A 27799-nucleotide genomic window follows, 5' to 3' on the forward strand; every position below is an offset into this window, starting at 1 on the left:
TCTCCATAGATTTTTCTTTGATATAATCATATTATGGAAATCATATTAAAAAACAAAATGAATTATTACAAATTTATATTATAGTTAGCTATTAAATTTTACAATTAAAAATTATTCTTAAATTTATTCATATTTTTTAAAACAACCTCCATCACAAAAATAAATTTGAAAAAATATAAATATTTAACGCTCTCTATCGTCAAATATCCTAAGCTGACTGAAGACAAAATGCCTGTCACTGCGATGGCAGTTATGTCTGCTACTTCTTGTCTTGAAAAAAATATCAAATTTTACCTTTATTATTTTTAAATTGTCTCGTTGTGCTGTAAAACATTTAAGTTATTTTTAAAAATCTTGAACATTTTCTAGCGGTATTGATTTGCAGAATAAAACATTACAAACAGTTAATTAATTATTAGGGGTCAACTTAACGTTTGACGCCGTGGCTGTTCATGTTTTGTTAATTTATTATTGTTCTTAAAGGATATTTGCATTTAATTTTGCATTCAGGAGCGACATTGGAACAATGGTAAGTATGTAACCCATAAATAACGCAACGAAATACCAGTGATAGGTTAGTATTATTTGAGATTGTTAATGAATTTTTGTTTTTAGGATCCCAAAACCGAAAAAGGACGAAATGGTGAGGGTGATAGCGATGTAAGTATTTCAGATTTCATTATATTACATTTATTTATTTTCCATTAGAGGTGTATTAAAGTTTAAATAAAAGGTTACATGTTTTTGAATATACAGTTAAAGTTACTTGTGGGTTCTTGATATTCTTTGTTTATTATTTTTCTGGCATATAAGGATAACTATAATTCAGCAATGGTTTATAATATTGGTATGTAGTTTAAATACTGAACACAGACAGTGCAGACTGTAACTGAAGTGGCTTATATAAAATTACTGTTTTTTTAATATTTTTATCAGCTGTTTTTACATGATAACTGAATGACCAGTAGGTGCTTATGAAATGTTACTTTTATTTTATAATACACATGATTAGTTTACATAATAACAACAATAAAAATATTTAATTATAATAAGCAACAGAGTAATGGTTTAATTGAGGAATAGAATAATTATTTGAATTTTAGCTTTGGAAAAAAGAAATGTACTCCCCCGAAAAATATCGATAATATTATTTACAATTTTTTCTCCTTGAGAGTAATCAATCATGTTTTATTTGAAATGTCACCCTATAAAAATACTAGTTTAAAAACTTTGTTAATTCTCAGAACTAGATATCTTGTTGTGGGGTGATTGTTTGATAGGTAACAATAAAATTGTGAATACTACACTCTCTTCTGTTTACAGTTATATAGCAAAATCTTAAATCCTATGATTATTTTTAAAAAAAAAGTAAGCAACATTTTAGATAAGTAGTAATTTTGACTTTCTCTTATTCTAAAAAAATAAATGAAATGTGAATTGTACCCAGACTAATCAGGATAAGCTACATAATTACTGACAAAAGAACCTTTGAGCTGAAAATAGCCTTGATAAAGACGAAAGAACACGTCGAAACGTCGGCAATATTTTAAATAAAAGGTTGTTTATTTCCTGGTCCTAAACCTGTGAACGCCATTTCATACTAAAAAAAATTGTCGCAGAGGTCTTATCTCTTGAGATCTTCCTGATAGTACCCTCTATTTTTATTCATATGAAATAAGTAATATTAGAACAATTACAACCTACCGCGGCCGGGCGCCACCACACCATAAAAAACTAAATTCCGTTTCAAAAATAAATCCCGGCAAAATTAGCGTACATTTTTTTTTTCGCGTTGCGTAATCTAGATTAGCGCTGTTATCATCGTCGTTTTTATTTACGTTGTTGAGGCGCTTGCCGAATTTTTTGGCACCCAGCAATGTTTATGTTTTGGAATGTCGGTGCAGCGCGAATCGGCGCGGCGTACGAAAAAAATATAATACGACTAGTGAAAATGCACCGAAACCCCGTTTAGTGCGAAGTTATCTTAAATCCGGTGAGATGCGGTCGCGGTGGTGCGAAACGTTGTCCTGACAAACAAGCGAAACAATCCGGATTATTAGGTGGTGTTTTATTAAATTATCTCCGTCACCCCTCCTAGCCTTCCAAATCCGTAGCCATGGACATCAGTGGTATTTTTAAACGGCGAAAAAAAAGCGTATACGAAGGGGTAAGTTTCGATTTCTAAACAATTTTTACATATTTCGCTCGGTTAGCTGTTTATTTTTCGTTTTTATACCGCGAGTTTTTTTATAGCGGTTTCGAAATGCGTTTGTGATCGCCGGTCTAAAATTAGATCGGCTACAACAAAAGGCGGAACAAGGGGGGGTTACCGCCGAGTGGAGGCGCGGTTCAAACTGATTCATAATAATTTTGCTTATAAACATCTGAACATTTTAATGGAGATGCGTGGAGATTTTTTTGGTGTATGTGTGGCAATCCGATAATCCGATTTTCTTTCTATTTACAATAAATGTAGATTTGTTTTAATAAACTGGCGCATTCGTTTTTTTATCAGAAATTTATGTCTAGATTTTATGTTTTAATTTAATAAGTCAATTAAAATGAATATGGCTGTTATTTTATCTGTAAAATTATATGGGGAATGTCATCGATTGTCATTCCCAAGTCAACTGGACGCCGTTTTTTTTTCACCGTCATACGGTGAAAACAGATTTTTCAGACTGTCGTCCTCGATAATAGCTTATTTGAATTAAATTGACTTAATTCCAACAGCATTATACAGTATGCCCCCAGATTGTCTTTACAAGCGGAAAAACTTTTTTATTATTGATATTTGGGAAAATGCATCCTTCATGAAAATTTTTGGCTTTTGTAAAGATAATCTGGGGACATACTGTATATATTCTCTACAAGTATTACTAATCAGAGGTATATAAGAAATAAAAACAAAAAAACAGTGGCAGGTTGGGAGTTCTGAATGAGGATGAACACAGCCTTCACAAGAAAAACAATTATGTTTGCTATTTTTAGTAGATAATGTCTTTCCTTCTACTTTTCATGCTAGAAATATTAGAATTATTTAGAATAATATTACTTGATAGATTAAAGTGTAATGTAAAAATATCAAGCACTTAATTATACTCGTAATACTTATTTCTTTTCCTTCAAAAAAAATATATTTTAATATGAATCCATTAAAATGTGTAAACTATTTCTACAAATTATACTTTCAAAAAGGTTTTAAAACGACAAATTGCGGCATTTACTTTAAATTTATACTATTGAGTTTAGTCTATTCTTAATGTTTTTTTTTCATTTTAAAAGTAAATTGAAAAAATCCACTGTAATAATTTAATGTGTTTTATAATTTGTATTTACAGTAAAGTCTAGGTGCTGTGTATATCGTTTATTTTGATAAATTGATGGCACAGTGACCGACTACGTTTTAAATAGACTTTTTTACAACAAACAATAATTAAGCTTAAATTGTTTGCTTTTTTTGAAAAGGCAATTAAATTGTATATTTATGGTTGGATTTTGAACAATTAAAAAATGCAGGAATTTATTAATTTTTTTGCATTAAGTACCTATTTAAATAAACAAAATTTAGTGTTAGCTATAAAGTTATAAATACTAAACAGACTTCTTAAAAAAATCGTTAAGTGTTTAAATAAGCGCTTTTAAAGTGTAATTTTCTATCTTTTTTTCGTTTTTAGCCAAAAAACAACCATATCCAGGGCCCCCCACCACCAACGCCTCTTAATAAAACTAAACTCACTGCAGGAACCATCCAGGGACCCCTTATCAAAAAAGACAAGCGGCATTCCAGTTCTAGGTTCAACATTACAAAGAACAGAGAATTGGAAATGCTTCCACCGTTAAAAGGTAAGTGCATGTAGCTAAATTGTGTTTTATGTTAAAATATTTTGGCTATCTGTATGAAAACATTTTTTTAAATAATATGTATGTGACAATATCCTTGTATTCAAAACTTTCAGAAAATTCTCATAAATCTTATAGAAATGAATAAAATATACACATTAAACTGGTTTAGAGGTCTATAATTGTTTAATTTAATATTAGAAATAAAAATCAATAAAAACAAGATCTAATACAATGTATACGTCGGAGAGGCATATACGTACGTCGGAGAGATATACTTCTAATTAAATTCTCTATCTCGTTTTCTTCAGTTTGTTGCCACTCTTCTCTTAAACAATTTTCCAGCTTCGCTCTGGTTTGGAACACCATTGCACGATTCATAACACCGTCTTTGCAACATATCCCATACATGCTCTATAGGATATAAATCAGGAGATTGGGCAGGCAATAGAGTAATATTGTGGTGATTCAAAAATAGTCCCACAGTTCTCGCAACATGCGGCGTGCATTATCCTGCATTAGAATAAATTGTTCCCCGATTTGCACTGCCCGAGGAAGAACATTCAGTTAAAGAATTGTGTCACGATAAGCAACAGCCGTTAGAATCCCTCGTCAAATCTATCTGTCGGCCAATACCCACTCCAGCCCAATTCATAATTCTTCTGCCATGGTACCCATCCACCTCATGGAAAGTTTCCAGAAGAGCAACGTTTCCTGGCCCTCTCCATACCCTTATTCTTCTGGAATCTAGTCTCAAACCAAATCTGAATTCATCAGTGAAGAGCACACGAGCCCACTCTTGTTCTTCCAATTAACATGATCTTCGGCCTATTCTAATCTCCTCCCGCGATTTCGACGTGTCAACACAGGAGCTCTAACGGGACGACGGGCATGCAATGTATCTGCATACAATCTGTTCCTAACAGTTTGGGCACTGACATTTACTTGGTGAACATTTAGCAGTTCACTTATTATTTGAGTAGCTGTAAGATTTGGGTTCCTAAGTGCTTGAATCGGGACGAATCTGTTGTGCACAAGCTCAGTTACCCTTCTAGGGTCTTTCCGTCATTTCACCGGCCTCCCTATAACGTTACCACAGACGATCAATGATTAGGTTAGATTGAGTTTACTGCGGCTGCCACGTCCCTTATATTCCCACCTGCCTCTATCATCCATATGCCCCTCAACTGAGTTTCACGGTCAAGATGATTGATTATTTGCATTATTAATTACAACTACTCATAACTTTAAACCAACATATATCAAACTAAACAGACTGCTTTGAACAAATCTTTATTCTACGAAAAAATGAGCCAACACAAGTACTTGGGAATTTTATAACATTTATCAGTAAAGGCAAAAACCAACAACTAAGAAAATAAAACCAGGACATCTGCCTATAACTTACTGCATACCAAGCTTGAATCCTAAAATTCTTTTATTTACAAATACAGCAATTTTACCTTTATCTGCCTTAAATCTGTCATACAGTGTCATACATAAGATTAGGTCAAAATTTTTGGCAGCGCCATCTATACTCTATCAGAGAGAACTACAATATAAATTTAAAAAGAATCCCATTAATAAAGCATTACCATTGAAGCAATTTTTAGCAGGGCAATTTAGCACAATATATTAACACAATCGCAAAATCCCAACATTCACATATCTTTACAGTTTATACTAGATAATTCGTCTCATAAGTAAATTTATCAAACACCTCTTGCAATTTATTTTATTTATATAACTGTTAAATACATATAACTACAATGTTTTAGACAGTTTATAAAACAATGAACATGCGTTAACAATCACCTGTATTTTTCTAGAATACAACAATTGTTATCTGATTTAAATTAATGCAAGTTAATAAAACAGTTTAAGATTAATAAAACACTAATAATAAATAAACTAACTAAAAGCAGAAACAAGCAAGCAAATAAGGAAAATCAAATCAACAAAAATAATTTTAATTTTTCGTTTGAAATTAATATTTATTTTTTCTTTTTAATCTTTTATTACATATCAAAACAGATTTTCTTCAATGAATAGCAATAACAATTATAAAAGTAGTGATGCATCTACATCAAATCTACATTAAAAGAATAATGTACCAATTTCAATAAATAATAAAAAAAAATTAAAACGAGTCATCAAGAGTAAAATAATTTAAGAATCCTCACTACTATACATTTACTTGGAAATAAAAACGCACACACTACCATATTTGTCGGAGACGGACAATTCTTATCCCAAACATTGCCATATAAGATTTCGCCCCTTTATAAATCCCTTCTGCTTTTTTTATGTAATATTGCCAGTCGCGGATTTGTCGTGAGATTTAGCTAGTTAGGGCAATACAAATACGGAAGAAACATCACTGGCGTATGCGGTATTAAGAAATTAGCCTAGTTAGGCTAGTTTTTGCAGATTTATTATGTAATAAAAATTATAAAATAAGAAAAATGTATGCTTTAAGCATTTATTTTATTTTACGGTAATTTGATTACCTACCTACTCCACTGATTTATATCCTCTACTCACTCCACTTGCGATTTTTCTGATTGGTGTTTTTAAGCGCATATATCGTCTAAATGCCAACAGGTGGCGCTTGCGCCTCTGCCAACTAAATTAGATTGCAACGTTGTCAGTTTTTAATTTAATAGTAGGCTAACTTCATTTAGACACAACTTGAACACCTAAACCTAAAAAAAGATAGTTTAGATGTATTTTTCTATTTAAATTTTAAACATTAATAGAAGTTATATTTTTTTCTATTAAGTAACTTCTAACTAAGCATTTATTTTGGCTCTGTTTTTACTTACTCCAACTTAATTTTATTAAAAAAATTGTGTGTGCACTATGTGCCCATATTTGAAGTGAAACTTCTCACTAACAACTATTAATTTGAAGGATTTGAAGGACATGTTGAAAAAGTGTAGTTTGAAATGTCGAAAAAGTAATAAATTAAAAATTAATAAATAATTTGATTCACTTTCACAAAATGTTTATTAAAATGACCGTGTGTCCGTCTGAGGACTCCATTCGGGTACCTCTATCTACGTGCCGAGTTTAGTTCCAATAGATCCATAATTAAGAGAACAATCCTGATGATTTCCTCCATTTAGAGGCATCGCAAAGTGTGGCGTGGTATATGAGTTAAGGACAAAATTAGATATCTCAAAAATGAGTGAACCAATTTCAATTCTGCAAACGCTGTTTTATTACTTATAGTTTAGACTAAAAAAATACAGGAATACTGAGTAGGTGTGCAATGAGCAAATATATATAGAGTGTCACTATAGTGCGTTATCGGTTGATATTTTAATAACTAACCCAAACTACTAGCGATAGAGAGAAAAATCGCTTAAAAAATTGTACAGTAATTAGGTTGCATAATCTAAAAATAGTTTCATTCATACAGGGTATTTCAAAAATCTGTACCAGAGCAAAGCTGTGTTTTTCTGATGGAACACCCTGTATAATTCTTCATATTATTTGGAATGTACGCAAAATTTTAGGCACATTTCATGTATAATATGCTATACCTAAATTCAACTGCTGTCAAGCTATTCAGGTAAAATTGGCATTTTACCTTCTTTAACCATTAATAGTATAATATATATTAATTGTATAATATATATTAATTATAATATATATTAATACTATATTTCTGAAGTTCATCTTGCAACTGCTTGGAAGATTCATATACATTAATGAGGTTCAATATTTTTTCGTATACGAGCTGCTTTCGATTTCCTTTTGGACTTGTTAACCAAGCTTCTACCAAGTCCTTATTTTGGACTATGACACCTCTCTCTAAAAAAAATCATAACTCCGTTAATGGTAACCCATGGTGATTGAAAATTTGTCTGTGACAACACCATTAGTTTATGAACAACTGATAAAAATGTACAATAGGTGATCACGAGTGATTTTTTTAAACTTTAAGCCGTCGGAAATGCTAAACATAACAAAAAAACATGAACAGGAAACTTTAAACCGTTATGAATCCTTAACTGGACTTAGTGCAAAAAGTAATATTAGGTTAATTATAAACACAATTAATTGGACAGGTAAATAATTGCGTTTATTAGCTTAAAATTTGACAAATCTTGACATGTCAAAGTTTATGTGCGCAGAGAAACAAAAGCATAGCCAACTACGATTTGCTATTATACTTACGTTATATAGTGACCAATATTGTATCCAAACATGTTATAGAAATTCTCATATTGCATAGTTTAAAATTGCGTTTGGTTTGAATTTTGTCCATTACATGCCACACTGTGCATCGGATCGAAACGTCGAGGGCTTCATCCTGTAGTCCGTCCCTAATTATACCGAAATCGACCCATATTTTTCTTCATTATCAAACCCTTAGTTCCACCATGATGAAGATCCGAACGAAACTTCGTATTCAACTTTACAGGGTGAGACAGTGAGAGTACCGTCGCTCACATAGCCTACTCACCAAATTTGGTCGCGATCGGACGACATCAACTTTTGACGTTTCTTACGTCGAAACTAACTATCACAGTGACACGTGTCGTACACGGTCAAGTTGGCCTTGGTCCAGTCTATCGACATACCAAATTTTATTCGAATCGGACGATTTTTAGCCGTAGGCTGTCCTTACCACTTTTCCTCTCGCCTGTCGTGTCGCGTGTCGTCTCGCGTGTCATGTCATTGAATTTTTAATCCCAGCGCGCGCAGTTTCTCCTCAAAAATAATTGCTTTAGAAGAAGTTACGTTATAAGAATTATGAGTAGCTTTACAAACACCAAAAATAATTATGACAAGAAAAGCGCTAAAAATAAAGATAGTGTAGAATTAAAACGAGATACAAATTAATCACTTCGTCGTAAAATTAATCAAACGTCTCCATATGCGAAGAAAAAAAAAAGAATTTCTTAAAAAAACAGATTTTCTAAATGGTCTCTATTCGCGTCATTGATTTGAAACCGGCCTAGCGATCTGGCAACACGGCGAGAGGGTAATAATCTATAAAACCCTCTTCTCGGTTACCCTTTCCGCGTAATGGGGTTTTCGGTCGGATTTCAGTAGATCAAGGGGACGAAATGCCCATTTAAATTTGTCGCGTTGTCAAATTCTCCCGCAATTTAACAAATTTAAGTGAAATTATTCGCGAGTATATAGATTTATACCCTATTTTTATTTTATATTATATGCAGTTTGTCATATGACAATTGTATTTGAACAAGAACATCGCAGCCTAGATATATTTCCTGGTTTAATATTACATTTATAAATATTCCACAAAGTGGTACGAAGTGTTTATTAAACATCGCGATACTGTATCTTTTTTGGACGAAAAAAAATACTAAAATTTCCACCTATACGTATTATCCCTTCCCCTTCTATGTCATTTTCTTCCGAAATATCACAGGGTCACTTTGATATTTGTGCGGGTCAATTTTTGTTATTTTTTCAAAGAATAATAAGTCTAGTGATCGGTGTATATGTGTTGTCTGTGACTGTTTTCTAATAAAATAAATAAAACATTTTAAGGAGATATATAAAACAACGCTTAAAAATTGTTTATATATTTACAGTACTTGTATTATGGAATATATATTAGTGGAAGTCGTATATGGTGGGTGTTGAAGGCCCAAATATTTGTTATAAATATTGCAAATTGTATTTTTTGAATATACTCGAGCAACTATAAGGTTAGTGATGTGATGTGATTAATATCTTTTTTTTAATTTTTTTCTGTTCTAATATACAATAGTTTCTATACACTCAAATATTAGATATTCTAAGCTATTATACTTATTGTCAATGTCTCCAGTATTGATTTCTTAGTCAAAAGTTATCGTTATTTATAGAAAAATAAAAGTTTTTAACTCTGCTTGATTGATTTTACGCATTTGGCTATATTTTAAAATATTTCAATAATTTTTTAAATTCGACAATTGGTTTACTAAAAAATTATTTGATAATAGTAGACATTATCATTGGTTTTTAAAGAGAATGTTTATTTTTATTTAGATTATTCAATAATTTGATATTAAAGATTTATACTTAGTAATAATTTGTAGACAATGGATGTTTTTTTTCTGTAAAATGTTCGTTTAATGAAATATGGATTATTATATGTATTCCTATTACATAATTATACAGGGTGTCCCAATATTCCGTAGACATAGAACTATTACGTATTTTGGGAATCAAAATAAGTTCACTGGACACAATTTACCTCTATACAAAAGTGCTTCGTTTGTCCGCTAGAGGGCCTCAAACTTTAAAAAAATAAACACATTTTTTCAGATTTTTTTAGAACCGTTATTCCAATTTGAATGAGATTTTAGGTGTCTATATTTTGCTAAGTGCTTTAACACTTGTCTTCCACAAAAATTAAGAAAAAGTACGGGAAGGGCGGAAACTACCCCCACCCTTTCATAAATTTTAGTATAAATATTTTCCAACTCAACCGACGCGCGACGACCGATTCTTTTCTCGTAAAATGGTCCTTCTATTATTTACTATATTTTTTGTCTCTTGTAAAAAAAAACGACACCGCGCATACTTTTTCAGGAAAAAAAAGTATTTTTCCGGCTGATTTCTAAAAAATGTTTTTTGACACATGAAGCTAATAATCCAGTTGGCGATGATATGGAATTTTATGTTAGTATCACAAGTTATATTTGACAATAAACTTCATAAAATGTTTAAAATTAGTAAATCTTAAATTATGTAGTTAACGTTCGGGGTTATTTTTTATTGATGCCCTCTAACGGACAAACGAAGTACTTTTGTATAAAGGTAAATTATGAACAATTAACTTATTTTGATTCAAAAAATAGGTATTATTTATTTAGCGTATGGCTTACATCATAGTATATTAAGTTATAGGACATAGAATGGTAAAACAACAATAAAAATGTGTATATATATATATATATATGGTATATATATATATATATATATATATATATATATATATATATATATATATATATATATATATATATATATATATATATATATATATATATATATAAAAGTTGTAAAATCACATACACAACAAAAAAAATAGGCTGATCCGCCAAAAAAAAAATCAATCATTAAAATCAATTGCCTCCTGAGTAGCCCATATACCGGGTGCGTCTCAAAAGTGGCTCAGCCCTATAACTTTTTTATTTTTTCAGATAAAAAAACGAGATTTGGTATGTTAGTATATGACATAAATTAGGATTGATTGGCGTATTCAGTTGTTATTAGTCACTTCCTGTTTTACCGAAAATGACTACAATTTTTGATTTTTAAATGACACCCTCGGTATTTTTTTACTTTATTCGATAGAAAATGACATTCTGAATAGTTTAATTAATAATTGGGTGGGTCATTAGCATATTTAGAAAAAGCATTTATTTACGAACAATTTGATACCACACACTTGGTATTTCGAGTCAAATTTTCGTTACGAACCGCAAGTTATAATGTCAAATAAACAGGGTTGGTATGATTTAAATTAAATGATTTAAATCAAGTGATTTTTTTTAATTTTAATCATGTGATTTAAATCAAAAAAAAATATTTATTGAAACTTTATAATAAATCAAAAAATAACTGTAAAAGTTATAAAAATGTGTCATAGAAAACTATAAAAAATATTTCTATAACAGATATAACAGAAAATAAATCCAAAAATAATTGTAAACGGTATAAAACTACATAAAAATATCTATTCATCAATTTAATTGTTAGACCGATTTTTGAACTAATTTCGTGTGAATCAATTAGACCGCTAAACGCAAGGATTTATTTTAAAATTTATGTATAAGTAACAAATATTTGCTGTTCGAATACATATCATTCACAAAGTCTAGTGCAGAACTGTGGGTTCTTCTAATATAGAGACTATATCCTCATTCCCGGGAATCTATAATCGTTGTCAGAAAATATGTTGTCTTATATTCTTTTTTGAAACGGTTGTATGTTTCCAAATTCCTACCGACATTTTGATCTGCAGTAAGTACTTTACACTTTGACATTAGATAATACATACTAATTTGATTCTCGACTTAAGAATATTTCCGAAGAATAGTGTATTGTTTTATTAGGAGTAAAAATTATACTTTTTTTGACAATGATGTACCTTTGAAGGACCATAGTAAAGCTATTCCGACGTTACAGGGAGGCACAAAAGTACATTTTTACTCCGAATAAAACATACTATTTTTTTTAAACATTACAAATAATTTTTTAATCAATTTCAAACATTGCAAATAATATAAACAGTAATCGAGCAACAATTTGTACACTCGTTGAATTTGACACTTAATATCAGTTTTATAATATAATATTTTTGTACTTTTGTGCTTAGGCGTAACAGTGCTTTACTTTTATGCCTAGGCGTTAAAATGACAAAAATTAATATACTTTTGAGACGTTTAAAAAAATCCGACCGATGTGGAAAAATCATACACCTCGTAGAATTGTTAATGTTATCGGTATCGGGGTATATATTTAGCCATTTAGGATAGGACTTTAATTGGAAGCAAGTCCTAGTCACTTGGAAATCCGATTTAAATATTGTTTTGAATTAAAATCAAAAAAATCTGATTTAAATAAAAAAATCTGATTTAAATAAAAAAATCTGATTTAAATAAAAAAAATCTGATTTTTTTGATTTTTTTAAAAAAATCATGATTTTTTTCAACCCTGCAAATAAACCATATGCGAAAATATCAAAAGTTGTCATATGACATGTCTTTCTATTCAGAGTGTTATTTTCTATCAAAAAAAGTAAAAAATTACCGATTGTGCCATTTAAAAATCAAAAGTTGTGGTAATTTCCGGTGAAACAGGAAGTGACCGAAAACAATTGAATACGTCAATCAATCCTAATTTATGTCATATACTAACATACCAAATCTCGTTTTTTAACTGAAAAAATAAAAATGTTATAGAGCCACTTTTGAGACGCACCCGGTATATATATTATGTTCTTATTGGACAGTCTTGCACTATATGTTTGATGGGCTGCCTGTTTGTTCCACAGTCGCATGCGGCTGAAGCGATACGAATACGTAATAGTTCTATGTCCACAGAATATTGGGACACCTTGTATATAGGTACAGTATACTTTTTCTTTTTAGTCTAATTTCAAATATTATATACTAATTAATATTATTAATTTGTATAGCGTTTTAACAAATTTTCTCAAAATATTTTGCTTGAAATTGTATATTTTTTCAATTTTCAACAGATGAGTAATTTTTTCGAACTTTAAAGAAGTTGATTTTTTGTATGCCTACACCCCGTATATTGCCTAATCTTTTATTTTATTATACCAGAAGCAGAAAGAAGGTTCTAAATTACCAAATTTACCGCAATTTATTGAGAGACTTGTAACGCAAACAATTTTTGAGTATTCTCAAACAGAGCAGACAACTTATACATATCAGTGTGGTGGATCAGTCTTTTGACATACCGTCCCCTTTCCATCGTATCACAAGGCCGAATTGTAACACTCCTCCCTCTGCATACAACCGCCATCGTCGCTGGAATATACACGAAACAGCAGCTTTTCAGCGCTATGCCTTCCTGAACACTATGGTACATTCGTCAGTTACTTACCAGCAGGTATATAACTAACCTTACATTACCTTTAATAAATCAACCAATATAGTCAATCTATTAATTCAAACATATGACCAAACTACGTCACAGTAAGCATAGTGAATGATATTTTACTTTAAGCTTACCTATGTCTGTCTGATATTCTAAAGCCGCGTCCAAGCTAAGCGAACAAAACGTTCGCGAACATATATAATTAACACTATATACTCGTAGCAGCAGGTCGTAAACGACGGCACAGCCCATCGCATCGGTCCCGAGAACTGAGGTGCGGGGAAGAATGCCACAACCAGTTTACTTTATAGGTCTAGGATGCGTTTAGGTAGTCGCTGTTTTTTCGAGTACCCGCCTTAATGTGAGTTGAAATAATAAAAAAGAAACTCTGTAGCAAAACAAAATTGATGCAAAGCTCAGAAAACTACAGTGCAAACATTTTATTAAATAAATTAACCGGTAAATAGTTTAAGAACTTTTGTCGTTGAAGAATCAATATTTAGTAGGCGGAGGGTCACAGGGGTCTTTTGGTAGATTATTTGTTATAGTGTATTATTAAGACCGGTATTCATTTTCGGCCGATTCTACCAGGTGTTTCTCAAAAGGGACTCACCTTTTTTACTTTTATATTTTTTCAGAAAATACAACGAAATTTGGTTTGTTAGTATATGACATAAATCGGGATTGATTGGCGTATTCAATTACCTTTGGTTGCTTCCTGTTTCACCGGAAATGACTACAACTTTGGATTTTTAGATTGTATCCTTAGTATTTTTTTACTTTATTTGATAGAAAATGACATTCTGAATAGAATGACATACCATACGTCAATTTTAGACATTTCAAATTAAATAAAAATAGCATTTTAAATTTCAATCTAGAGTGCCAAGAGACTGAGTTAAAACCTTAGATTAACAATAAGTTAAAACTATTAATTTGTAATCAAAGAACTTTGGAAACATATATTTGATCGTGTAATTTTTTTCGGATCCTTTCATGGCCGCTTAAAAGATGCCCAAATCGTATTTTTAATGATAACTCAAATTCTTCAAATGGTACGAGGCTGGCTCAGCATATTTGGAAAAAGCATTTTTTACGAATAATTTGGTACCACATACTTGGTATTTAGAGTAAAATTGTCGTTACTTTTATTTATGGCCATTTTTTAATTGAAAATGGCAAAAGTTGACATATAATATATCATTCTATTTAGAATGTCATTTTCTATCATATAGGGTAAAAAAATACCGAGGGTACCTTTTAAATCAAAAGTTGTTGTCATTTCCGGTGAAATAAGTAGTGACCGAAAATAAATGAAAACGTCGATCAATCCTGATTTATGTCCTATACTAACATACCAAATCTCGTTTTTTATCTAAAAAATTAAAAAAGTTATAGAAGTGAATCCCATAATAATTCCGGTTTTTAATAAAAATAATCATAAAGGTCTTCTGTTAGTCAACCCGGCGCCGAATATATGGTTGGCAACAATGAATTTAAAAATCGTGCCCTCAAAAAGTTTGATATGTATCGAGAGAGAGAGAGAGAGAGGGGGGGGGGAGAGAGAATACAAACCAGTAGCCCGACCAAAAGCGCCAAACGCCACACGTTTTTGATCGGGTCACACGTATATATTTGTATTATTTTGTTTCTGGTCGCAAAAGATGGCTTAAACGCTTTACAGATCAAAAACGCACTAGTCGCTTTCTGTGTGACTAAGAAGGGGTATGTAAGGTTGGAATCTGACACACTTTAAATAATTTACGATCAGATATCATTGTGATAAATCTCAACACTGACTTAGTGAAGTTTAAATTGAAATGTTATTTCATCACTTACTATGACTTTGTCTTCGATCGCATGAAATGAAGTATAGAGCGAATTTTGAAATGTCTTCCTTTATATTTAAAGGGCTGGCAACCCTATCCTTACAATCAGTCATCCAGGGAATCAGTAGGTGGTATACCAAAGTCGCCATCTTTCCATAGCGGCCTCGACTTGTTAGTAGCTTCTGCCAGTGTAGATTCGCTACGAGCTCAAACTTTAGACGATCTACAAAACATGGCAGACTCGCCAGGATTCGATCAGAACTCCTTAACCACAAAGGATTTTTATGGTTCGTTCATTGCTAAAAATAATCTAATATTATACAGGGTGTCTCGTAAATAAGAACTTTTACTGAAACTGGTAGTTTATTTCGACCTCAGAAACACACCAGTAAGTGTTTCTTTTTGGTGAAAAAAATCTAAAAAAAAATTAAGAGCCGCAGGTTCATTCTCCTAAAATTTCTTGCTAGTGTGTCAAGGCCATGCAATGTTGTGTGCATGTCAAGGCCATGCAATGTAAGAATTATTTTTTTAAATTTCGAAATTACTAGGGATATTTTCAATTTATTTAAAAATAGTTAATAGTAAATCTGTTTCTTTTCTCCAAATCCACTACCTCTAAAATATAAAAATATTAGGACTTGATTAAGAGACAGCCCTATATTATAATGTTTTATAACATTATTGTGCAATATTAATTAGCCTTATTACGCGTTTTTTCATATTAGGTGCTATGCCGGGTGCCTCTCAAAAGTGGCTCACACCTATAACTTTTTTATTTTTTCAGATAAGAAAACGACTTTTGGTATGTTAATATATGACATAAATTAGGATTGATTGACGCATTCAGTTGTTATTGGTCATTATTTCCTGTTTCACCGAAAATAATGACAACTTTTAATTTTTAAATGGCCCCCACATTATATTTTTGCTTATAGCAAAATTATTATTTTTATATTATTTTTATTCGATTTGATTTATTGATTTACTTATTTTTTATTCAATAGAAAATGATACTTTGAATAGAATGACATATCATATTGCAACTTTTGACAAATTCCCTTAAAAAAATCGTATTTTAAATTTCAATCAAGAGTGCCATAGCTTTAAAACACTAATTTTGTGTTTTAACGCACGTGTTAAAAACACTAATTTTTAATCAAGGAGCCTTGGAAAAAATAGATTTGATCGTCGTTGTTTTTCGTATCTTGTCCTGGCCGGTTAAAAGATGCCCAAATCGTATTTTTAAACCTAATATCTCAATTTTTTCAAAAGAAACAAGGGTGGCTCATTAGCATATTTGGAACAAGCATTTTTTACGAATAATTGGGTACCACACACTTGGTATTTCGAGTCAACGTCGTTATGAACCGCATGTTACAATTTCAAATAAACCATATGCGATAATGTCAAAAGTTGTAGATTATGTCATTCAATTCAGAGTGTCATTTTCTATCGAATAAAGTAACAAAATACCAAAGGTGTCATTTAAAAATCAAAAGTTGTAGTCATTTCCGATGAAACAGGAAGTGGTCAAAAACGATTGAATACGTCAATCAATCCTAATTTATGTCATATACTAACATACCCAATCTCGTTTTTTATCTGAAAAATTAAAAAAGTTATAGGGGGTGAGCCACTTTTGAGACGCACTCGGTATAGAAAAATTTGTTTCTACATTTGGGCTTTATTTAAGGCTTTAATGGAACCGATCTAGTGTCGACATCCGAATCATCAATGAACGGTTTTGATCGTACTATCATTACAATCACAGGATTAAGAACTGCAAGTGCGGAAAGACCTGCTCCTATTAAACAATTGCCACTGCTAAAAGGTACAGAAATAATAGTCTATTGAGTCTATTATTATTCTTATAAATGTTTATCATACAGATAGCTGAATTAGTTTTGTTTATAGTTTTAACCTTTTTTATTTCCCTGTCCGCTAACAAAGCACAAAATTTTCTTACATTTTAATGATTTAGATGCTGTTTCATCTGAACGCGAGGATCTATTCATCCAAAAATTGAGACAGTGTTGTGTTCTCTTCGATTTTGCCTCGGACCCCTTGTCAGACCTAAAATGGAAAGAAATAAAACGGACAGCTTTAACCGAGATGGTGGAGTTTGTGACCCAAAATAAGGGCGTCATTACCGAAAATGTGTACCCCGAAGCCGTTAATATGGTATATTACTTATAGTTAGACACTGTATTTACTAGCTTCTAGCTTATTCAAAACCCGGTCTGACAAATGAATCTGAAACAACGTTTTTTTAAATGGCCGATTTCATTCATAAAACATCCAGGGGCGTGCGGTGTTTTATGAAAATATATCAAGAGTTTCTATAATATTTTCCAGTAAACTTTATATTATTTTACTTTATTATAGTAATATCATCTCTATATTTTTTAATGAATAAGAAATCGTGTACTATAACAATAATATTGTCAAACAGCATGGCGACATCTTTCGATGGAATGAGAAAAGAACGACGGCGATTTCTTTATTACCTTCCGAGTTTCGAATTGCGCGCCATCTCTTGGACGGGATGGAAAACCTCGGACATAATTATAGATATTTCCCTTTGAATAAGAAGACTAAGGAAGGAGCATATCAAAAATCTTAGGTACACCGCGATGGGCCTCAAATATGGCCGACTTAAATTCCGGTTTATCAGTGTCGTTCTAATTTTATTTAAAAAATGTAAAACTATGATGTAGGGTAGACGTGGGGTAGACTCAATAATTTGTTGTTTTATTTTACGTTGTGAATAAATGTTGGTAGTTATTAAAATTGTTATAAAAATATATAATTCTAATAAAAATAGATAAGTTATAATAAGTATTTATTAACACAAACATCCGATACGCTACTGAAGCAGGTAAGTCAAATTAACGTATCTAAATTCTTTGACATCTAATCTTTGACAGTAATAAATAAAAGCTAAAAATGCAAGAAAAATATATAATTTAGTTAATTTAAGTGAATTTCATAAATGATCGGTTTACTACACGTATGTATATTATATAGTCACTTACTAGCGAAAAGTTGTTCCATTATTTCACTCAATTTTTGCCGAGATCTACCGCACGCTACACAACCAACTATTTTAGAGTCTTTTCGATAAATCGCGATAGTGTCGCTGTTAATTTAAGTTCTGCCACAATTTCCATCTAGATTTACTACCTTTATACAACTATCAGTAGTAGAATAAATAATAAATAACATAAAATAAGCTCCGTAAAGACTGACAAATCCACAAAATTTCAAATCAAATTCAAATGTGTCAAATGAATCGTCAAACAGAACTGTCAAGGATCCCCACCCTAGAGAGCTTTTATGGTGGCTTTTCCGTCCACCATGCATGAATACATGGATAGCATTATACTCCTTCCTTAGTCTTCTTATTCAAAGATATTTCCAGTAGTAATAGGAATGATTGGGAAGTTTCCAGAAATTCGACAAATCATTATTTTAATTATTGGTGTGTTATATAATTTTTTTTTTATTATAGTTAAAGAATAAATTCGTTTAAGTGTTTTCATATCTATATGCACAAATCAAGTTAAAGGGATTAAATACAGTATAATAACACCTCTACTGGATATGTCAACACCAGTCAATATTTCCATATTTTAAGGGGAGAGGTATAAAATTGGGGGTAGCGCTAACTAATAGGAAAAAAAGTGATGCGCATGGCTACCGCTTGGTATGGAATCGGTAAAAATGTCCACCATTAATGTTGGTGGCACTGATTGCAGTACTGAAAGTTAAAAACAGTTGAATACGGAAAGCCATGATGAATTTTCTCAGCGTTGCTGACTTGCCCGTAGTAGATGATATCTTTAGGATAATTTACCAGTTATAATAGGCAGAATGAAGAAAATCAGGTAATTAATTAAATATCTCTCTTAGACATTAGTGGAAAATCCCGCATGTTGTGAAGAACTTTCTGGACACAAAAATAATTCTAGGGTGTTCCGGAATAGTAATTACCAGAAGATCCACTACAATATATTATGTTTATATAGTTTAGTTTTTAAATAGAGTTTTAGAATAGCGAATTGTGGCAAATTGGCGAAGGTTTTTCAAATAGTTAGTTGTGGTTATATTTCATTAGTGTAAATTGTTTGTATAATTGGAAAATATATTCGTTAAGTGTTTGATCGTGAGTTTGAATTAATTGTTTTGTATATTTGTATAGTTAAACTTGACCACATCGATTTTGCCCCCATTCCTTTCGCTGCTTCAGATCCGTTTGTCAGATATTAGATACATTTGTCAATCTATTTGTCATTGAATAAAAATTCTGGTTGAAGAAGTATATTAAGAAACATGGCAAAACCGCGAAAGAGTTTCAGTATGGCTGACTTGACTCCCAGTTGATCAGTGCCATTCGAATTTTTATAAATTTTAATCACTCTATGTGATTAAAATATCTGACAGGGCGGGTGTTACATTATGCGTTTTTGCAGATCCCGCCAAAGGTGCTTGCCTTTGAACGGGATGTGGTAAAAATGCACAATGTAACAGTTTATTTGTAGTACTTAAAAGTAGAGTGTTATCGCCCGGTGCGTTTTTACTGCACTCGCGAAAACACACAATGTAACACCAAATTATCACTAATATCCAACTAGTTTTTGAATAAGCTGTATGATAAAAATGTGTAATTTTCTATTGCAACCTCCCAGATTCCAATACAAAGAATATTTCTGGTCCTTAGTTTGCCGTGAACCTTTTTCGAACGTTACCGCCCTCGTCCAACCCCAACGGAGCGGAATTTGATCCTGAAGAAGACGAGCCCACTCTGGAAGCCGCCTGGCCCCACCTACAACTCGTCTACGAGCTGTTCTTACGCGTCTTAGAAGCCCCGGACTTCCAAGCCAACATAGCCAAACGGTACATCGATCAAAAGTTTGTACTTCAACTTCTAGATCTGTTCGATTCCGAAGACCCTCGCGAAAGGGATCTCTTGAAAACGACCCTGCATCGGATATACGGAAAGTTTCTAGGTTTGAGAGCGTTTATCAGGAAGCAAATTAACAACGTATTCTATAGGTAAGTTCTATTCTTAGATCATATAATGGGTGTACGATAAAATTTGCAACAAACGGAGAAGTTTTTATTGTAGAGTTTTTGCCAAAAATTTACGGCGGCGAAATTACTTCAGAATGTCCAATAACCAATAATCACATATGCGGCAAATTAGAAAAATCTTTACATGTGTATAAAGTGGAGTTAAGGTGATACAATAATTATCCCACGACGAACTGATTGGTCATAGTGTTTTCGCCACTGTTCATCTAAAAATGTTTAACCCCTGTCAGTCAACGAATGTTTTGGCACTTTTTTAACAAATTTAATCTAAAATTAGTTTGTGTTGACAAATTTGGGGCATTTATCGTATGGTGTAAGTGGGAAATTCTCTTTACATTTGATAATTTGACATTTTAGAGAGTTGTAAAAAATGTATCGGTAAGTTCACGAAAACCGTCATGAAAATGAAATCAAAAAATGACAATTGAAATTTTATTGTGAATTATCATTGTCAAATGTTTTTGGCCAATCACAAACGATTCGTATATTATCTGATAGAGGCATGAAAATGCAATAAACTTAGAAGCTACGGAATTTTCTAACCAATCGAAGTATTTAAATTATAAAAAGTCTTATAAAGTTATTTCAATTGTGAGTTTAAATGTTTATTTTCTATGTATCATTGGAGTCAAAGTTATGGTGGGTCTACTAACAGGGCATTGTAAGCTGAATAGGCGTCTAAAGCTAATAGGATTGACAGACTAACCCATCCGCAGATTCTGTCAATCTGAGGAAGAAACGATAGAACACATTTTACGTCTGTGCGACAGCCAGAACAATAATTCTGAAAAAGTCGCAGTGGATCAGGCCAATAGTCACCTCGAAGAATAATCTAATTTGGTCATTGTAACAAAATCGATAGTTTGAGAACTTTTAGAACATTTTTAGTTTCCTACAATTTATTGTGGGACAGCAAAATAAAATTACTTCTTTAGACTTTTATAAAATTAATTTCACTTTGTCTTATGTCATTAGTACGAACTCGAATTCTTTGACTTTTTTTGGATATTTTGTCACCTGTTTTCAATATGTAAATGTATTTTTGTAATTTGCCGCCCTGGAAGTTGTCGCATGACATGTCATTCTTTTTGTTATCAAGCCTAGTTCTCACATCTACGTTGTGTCGACACAACGTAGTTCTAAGAACAAGAATTAACTCAATAATAAAAATTGACCTTTGAAATGACAATCGATAATAATTTCTATCAATCGACTTTTATATACTTGGCAACCCCAATTCAATAAAGCCATAACAGCAATAATTCAATACAAAGGTGTTTAGTGAATAATTTTTTTGTGTCTGAACATTTTTCCTTTTTTCCGTTTTTGAACTAATATTAATTTTTCACAGTATTTTATTTGATTTTTTTATAAATGGGGTTAAACGTAGGGAAATTACATATTGTCGTTTCAAAGGCCAACTGTGAGGCTGATGTTTTCGGCAGTTTAGTATTAAAACTCTACATTTTCAGGTTTATTTATGAGACGGAACACCATAACGGCATAGCTGAACTATTAGAAATTTTAGGGTCGATAATCAACGGTTTTGCCCTGCCCCTTAAAGAAGAACATAAAGTGTTTTTGTTGCGCGTCTTAATGCCCCTTCACAAAGTTAAATCTCTATCTGTATATCACCCTCAATTGGCCTATTGCGTAGTCCAGTTTTTAGAGAAAGACCCATCGCTAACTGAACCTGTTATAAGGAGTTTATTAAAGTATTGGCCCAAAACTCACAGCCCCAAAGAGGTTATGTTCTTGAACGAACTTGAGGAGATTTTGGACGTGATCGAAGCTGTTGAATTTCAAAAAGTATGCCTGTTTTAATATTTCTGGATGTATATTAATAATTTATTATAAATTTCAGATTATGGTACCATTGTTTCGTCAGCTAGCCAAGTGCGTTAGTTCTCCACACTTCCAAGTCGCCGAGAGGGCTTTATATTACTGGAATAACGAATATGTGATGTCGTTGGTGGCAGAGAATGCCACGGAAATACTGCCTTTAATGTTCCCCAGCTTGTACAAGAACTCGAAAACTCACTGGAACAAAACGATTCACGGTTTGATTTACAATGCTTTGAAACTTTTTATGGAAATGAATCAGAAATTATTCGACGAATGCAGTCAACAATATCGACAGGAACGTCAAAGGTAAACAAATAAGCCCTGTTGATTTTTATACTGTTTTTTGTCACATTGAAATGAAATAAAAATACCAAGGAATGAGCATAATAACAAGAAATAGAGACCTGTATGGGCCGAAATTTTCAAGTTCCCAAAATATATAGGCTTGTACCGGCCCAAGACTGACTTTCAAGGTTCACTAAACCAGAAACCTAACCCGGTATTTTTGAAATCAAAATAAGTTCATTGGATACAATTTACCTCTATAGAAAAGTGCTTCGTTTGTTCGTTAAAGGGCATTAGACTTTAAAAAAGTCACATTTTTTCGGATATTTTAAGAACTGTTATTCCGATTTGAATGACATTTTGGGTGTCTATATTTTGCTAAGTGTTTAACATTTGACTTTACAAAAATTACGGGAAGGGTGAAAACTACCCCCACCCCTACATACATTTTAGTATAAATGTCTCAACTCAACCGACCATTGATTTTTTTCGTAAATGTAAATGGTCCTTCTTTTAATTAAACTTTTTTTTCAGTTTGATGCCCTCTAGCGATCAAGTGAAGCACTTTTGTATAGAGGCAAATTATGTCCAATGAACTTATTTGGTTTCCAAAAATACGCAGTAGTTCTATGTCCACTTAATATTGGGACACCCTGTATATATAATATAGACCTAATTATTTTTGACGCGTAGTAAATATATGCGGAAATGACAGAAAGCAACATTAGTTAATACAAGTCTAAATGAATTTCATAATTGATTGGTTTAAATTTCTTAATAATCTTAGTATTTTTGTTACATGTTTTATCACAGACTAGAAAAACTGTATACTACTAAGAATGTTTTTTTTTACAGAGAAAAAGAACGACAAAATCAGAGATTAGAACTGTGGGGTCGCGTTGAATCTCTCGCTATGTGCCAGTCGGAGTACGACGTTATCAGGCAGAAGAACATAGGAGATTGCAACAATGTGATCACCAGTCCCGAAGTCGAAGATGACGTTAATCTAGACAATTTGGAACAAGAGGCGCTAGAGGTAAGTTAAGATTTTATGGATATTTAAGACTTCAACATAGAATTACCATATAGAAGCGACATAAGCGATTTTTTCGTGGGCCAAATTTTAAGTGAGTATCATATTTTTAGATTATAATGTGGCGTTAGTTGTCAGATGGTAGTAAAAACACTTTTTCGAACTAGTAAAACTCCTTTAAAAAGCTGTTTTCGAACTAGTAAAACTCCTTTAAAACGCTGTTTTCAGTTCAACAATGATGACTATTAAAAATTTAATTTATTTTCTTATATTTTTTTTTTTTTATTGATAATTTTTTTGTGTAGTAATCTAAATTTACACCAAAATAACTGAAACTATAGGTTGGGAAGAGAAATTCCATTTCTTCCTCTTTATTTTCTACATTTTTTAACTGTATTTTACATAAAAATTTAAGAGAGCTTTTTTAAAAGAAATTTAAAACAGGATCTTGGTATACTCTTTGTAATTTATGGTCGCTTCTGTAATAGAGAAGGTATCCTGTATAATAGATGACCAACGCGCTATTTCCGGGCCCTGTATATTGAATGGTTAATTAGACGTTTTTAATTTGCAGGTCAAAAAGCATCGCAACAGTACCAAACCTTTGGTACGTCGCAAATCGGAACTGCCTCAGGACCAGTGTACCATCAAAGCCCTGAACGACCACAAGAGGGCTGACGAGTACCTCGCCACCCCGCCGGACGTCAACAAGTGCTAGTCATACATTAATTTTAGCGAGCTTAGTGCCAATTATGATCACCAAAAAATTCTGTTATAGCCCTCTTATTCGACGGTCGTTGTCGCCAGTTCCGAGCTTAGAAACGATATACGGTTCGATCGTGTCGCTAAACGCGTAAGTGTATTTTACTCTTTGGTCGCTTTTTTAGACAGTGACTGGGAAATCATTCACGGCAATTTTAAAGTTATTATTATTGAGATATTAAAAAAAGTGGCATAAATTATCAATTAAACATCTCAAATAGCCAAAAAGGAATCTTACAACAACCTGTCTTACTGGTAAATTAAAAATAAGTTCTCTTTAAACGTGTAAAAAGTGGGATTATATGATCACAACAAATTAAAGGTCTTATTGATATATTATTGGACTATTGATATATTATATATTGAAATAAATTATAAATTCAGAGTCTCACATAACAATAAAATAATCTTGACATGTCATAATATAATGATAACGGACAGAATTCTTGAAAGCTAAATTCTTGTATGTTTTGTTTATTTTTTGTGCATTTTTGACACTTCTAGTTTTTTTTTTATTATGTAAATAAATAAGTTCAAATTGCTCAATATACATCAAATATCTTTCACAAATTTTTCCGAACCGTTTTACACAATTCTTCTCAAATTGTGCCTTAATATTATGGGGATAATATACAGGGTGTTCCAAAACAAGTGCGAGAAACATAGGGGTAAAAATAAAAGGTTTCTTATATAAAAATGTTGAGTCAAAAGACAACAATTAGAGAGATATTACGGTATTATGATAGCACACTATCTGCATAAATAAGTAAGTACAAGTGGCGAAATACCCACAGGACTTTTTTGAAGAGATGAATCTGTCACTATAGAGGTATAGACATTTTTTACTATGTGCATATTAATATTTTAAAGAACGGTTTTTTTTTTCAATTTGTGCATTAATACATATAAATTAGCTTAAAACATGTTTTTTAATTAGATATTTACAATATAATGTCTGAATAAATATGCAGATAGGGTATTTTCATAGTAGTAACGCTCACATAAAATTTAATTATTCTATTGCTTTTCGATTTTAGGATAAGAGGGAAAAATATTTTTCCGCCTTTTTTGTACTGCAGTATCTCCCTAATGTATTTGACCCAATGGGCGCATTCAGTAAACACACTGGTATTAACCGGTAAAGACCTACCGATAACTTTTCATTGAACGATTAAATTACCGGTACGTAAATAAACCGGAAACAAAATACGTTAGGCTCTCAAGTGATCGGTGACCACAACCGGTGAGTTACCATTGGCATGCACTTTAAATTTTCTGCACCGGTGGAGTAACCGTGTGTTTACTGAATGTGCCTAATGTTATCCATAACAAAGTGACGTCTGTTTAACGAGTCAGACACAACCGTCACTGTCATGTGTCTTTTCGTTAGACAGACTGTGCCCCTTATTTTTAACTGTTTATTTTAAGGAGTCACCCCTTAAAGTTTTCCGCATATTTTTGAAACGCTCTGTAGAAAAGATAGATAAATAAGATAAATAATGTGAAATAAATGATACCCAGTCAAATAACCCAAAAATAATCTTGAATTATGTGGCGACCTGTCATTCTGACATTTGTAGAAAATACTCTAAATTTTGAGAATAAAAAATAGTTCAGAAAATATATAACAGCTGTCATAAAAAAATTATATGACACTGTCATATTTTTTGGTGGATAGACTATAGACTAGCGTTACATTATTTTGATATCTCAGTAATATAAAAAAGTTCTTTTTGATGCAAATGTTTTTGTTGTTGTTTGTATTTGAAAAGATTAATTTTGTTATAACGTGTTACTTAGATCCATCAATTTAACCGTATATTCTTTGATAGTGCCTAATGAAATTTGAGATTCGTTTTTTATACGTAAGCTAGGTTAGGGTAAGGTTCTTCTGCCGGAATTCTTCGCGACCGTTGAATAAAAATAATACCACTACGGTATTTTACTTTGACTTTTTCATTGGAGTTATACAGGTATTTGGGAATAAACGTTTGTTAAGATTTAAAAAAATATATCCATGATTCCATAACATTTAACAATGACCCTGAAAATACTTAACAAAAATCAGTTAATACTGAATAAGAAGGAAACTTTATCATAAAATATTATATATTAAATGTTCTACTGTACTGTTTAAAAAAAATATTAAATTTTTTCTGGAAGTCGCTGTTCAACTAACAATGTTGCCGAGTACAAATTTAATATCTCTCTAGATTTAAAAGCAGTTTTATCATAAAAAATCGTTGTTTAGGGGAAGAAGTGGTCATAGCTCAACAAAAAAATATTTTTTTATTCTTTTTATATCGATATTATTTTTATATACATAAATAATATTGGCTAATTATATTGCGGTTTATTTCATATTGAGCCAAAAAGAGTCTTACTACTAACAGTGTACATGAGATATTTTTAATCAAAAGTAGGTTAAGGGTTAGTTGTAACTGATAGGTGTATCACTAGAATAAAGTCAAATATGCTTCTCTAGACTAATAAAGTTCTAATCTTCTTTAAAACTTAAAAGTTCGAAAGAAATAACTGTTCTGATGTGGAATTTTAAATTAACCTAAATTAATTAACTCGAATTTTTATGATTATTTACAGACAGAAGACATATTTCGATAATTTTTGGCTCAATAACTTTCTCTTTGAACAAATCTGAAAGAATAGGTCGGTTTTATAGGATACATAATTTTTCAAGTTAATATTTAAACAAAATAGTTTCTATTATAATAGCTTACATTGATCTGTAACTTAACTGGAAAATAAGTACTATCAATAGTATAAAAATAGTTTCATAGGATGGTGTGTTACAGATTCTAAACTAAATTACACATATGGCACTTTAGTACATTTATAGTATATTGTCTTAATAAAAAAGCAGTGTTGAAAATTTTATTTTTTATATATCTTTTTTAATTCGATGTATATTTTGAGTATTAATTTATGTGAAAAAACTCGTATTTTTAACAATATCTGAGAAGCTGTAAAATGGTCATTAGAAACGTCGTTGCTTTAAATGTTTCAAATGGACTTTTAAAAGAAAATAGGTCTAATAAATCTATTACGTGGGAGTACATTCAATAATTAGCTTTTAAGGAGTTCGCGTTATATCGTAAGATCTAAAAAAAACATTAAATCTGTATAGTATCGTTAAGAAGTTCATAGTGTATTAGACAGTATTTTTTTAATGTACAGCTTTTGCTTTATGATGAATATATCTATTGAATATAAATAATACTGTTTGAAAGTAAATCAATGGTTTTTGTTACTATTGTTTGTTACTAAACGCCCGGTTGATACAGTATAGTTTATCTGAAGTCACTTGGAATAGATTGGGACTCTTAATTTCGGCACTGTCTTTGTCGGCGTCGTCCGGACAAGGGAATTAAGAGTCTCAGTACTTCCAATTGACTTCAGAAATACTATACAAGTACTCTTGTACAGTGTTAACCCGCCTTACGGATAGCTTAGAAAGAATCCATTCGATATATATCGATCTTAGACC

At 31.6% G+C, this 27799-nt stretch overlaps 1 protein-coding gene across 4 annotated transcripts; it reads left to right on the top strand.

The window, feature by feature from the left end:
* Positions 1 to 219: 219 nt before the first annotated feature.
* LOC115888899 (serine/threonine-protein phosphatase 2A 56 kDa regulatory subunit gamma isoform-like) lies at positions 220 to 27526 on the top strand. 4 transcript variants are annotated; one of them, XM_030908777.1, is made up of 10 exons: positions 9077 to 9536; positions 13170 to 13458; positions 15358 to 15562; positions 16969 to 17106; positions 17257 to 17456; positions 19996 to 20330; positions 21842 to 22178; positions 22234 to 22520; positions 23355 to 23535; positions 24107 to 27526. In XM_030908777.1, exons 2-10 carry the CDS (start codon positions 13429 to 13431, stop codon positions 24248 to 24250), a joined length of 1857 nt encoding a protein of 618 aa, XP_030764637.1. In that variant the 5' UTR covers positions 9077 to 9536; positions 13170 to 13428; the 3' UTR covers positions 24251 to 27526. The 4 variants fall into 4 exon arrangements, with proteins under 4 accessions (XP_030764639.1, XP_030764638.1, XP_030764637.1 ...); XM_030908779.1 differs by lacking the exons at positions 9077 to 9536; positions 13170 to 13458; positions 15358 to 15562; positions 16969 to 17106 and adding exons at positions 220 to 529; positions 616 to 660; positions 3678 to 3846; XM_030908778.1 differs by lacking the exons at positions 9077 to 9536; positions 13170 to 13458; positions 15358 to 15562; positions 16969 to 17106 and adding exons at positions 1920 to 2167; positions 3678 to 3846.
* Positions 27527 to 27799: the final 273 nt, after the last annotated feature.

This window comes from Sitophilus oryzae, unplaced genomic scaffold (assembly GCF_002938485.1).
Source record: "Sitophilus oryzae breed Bouriz unplaced genomic scaffold, Soryzae_2.0 scaffold_809_pilon_pilon, whole genome shotgun sequence".
NCBI classification, from domain to species: domain Eukaryota; kingdom Metazoa; phylum Arthropoda; class Insecta; order Coleoptera; family Curculionidae; genus Sitophilus; species Sitophilus oryzae.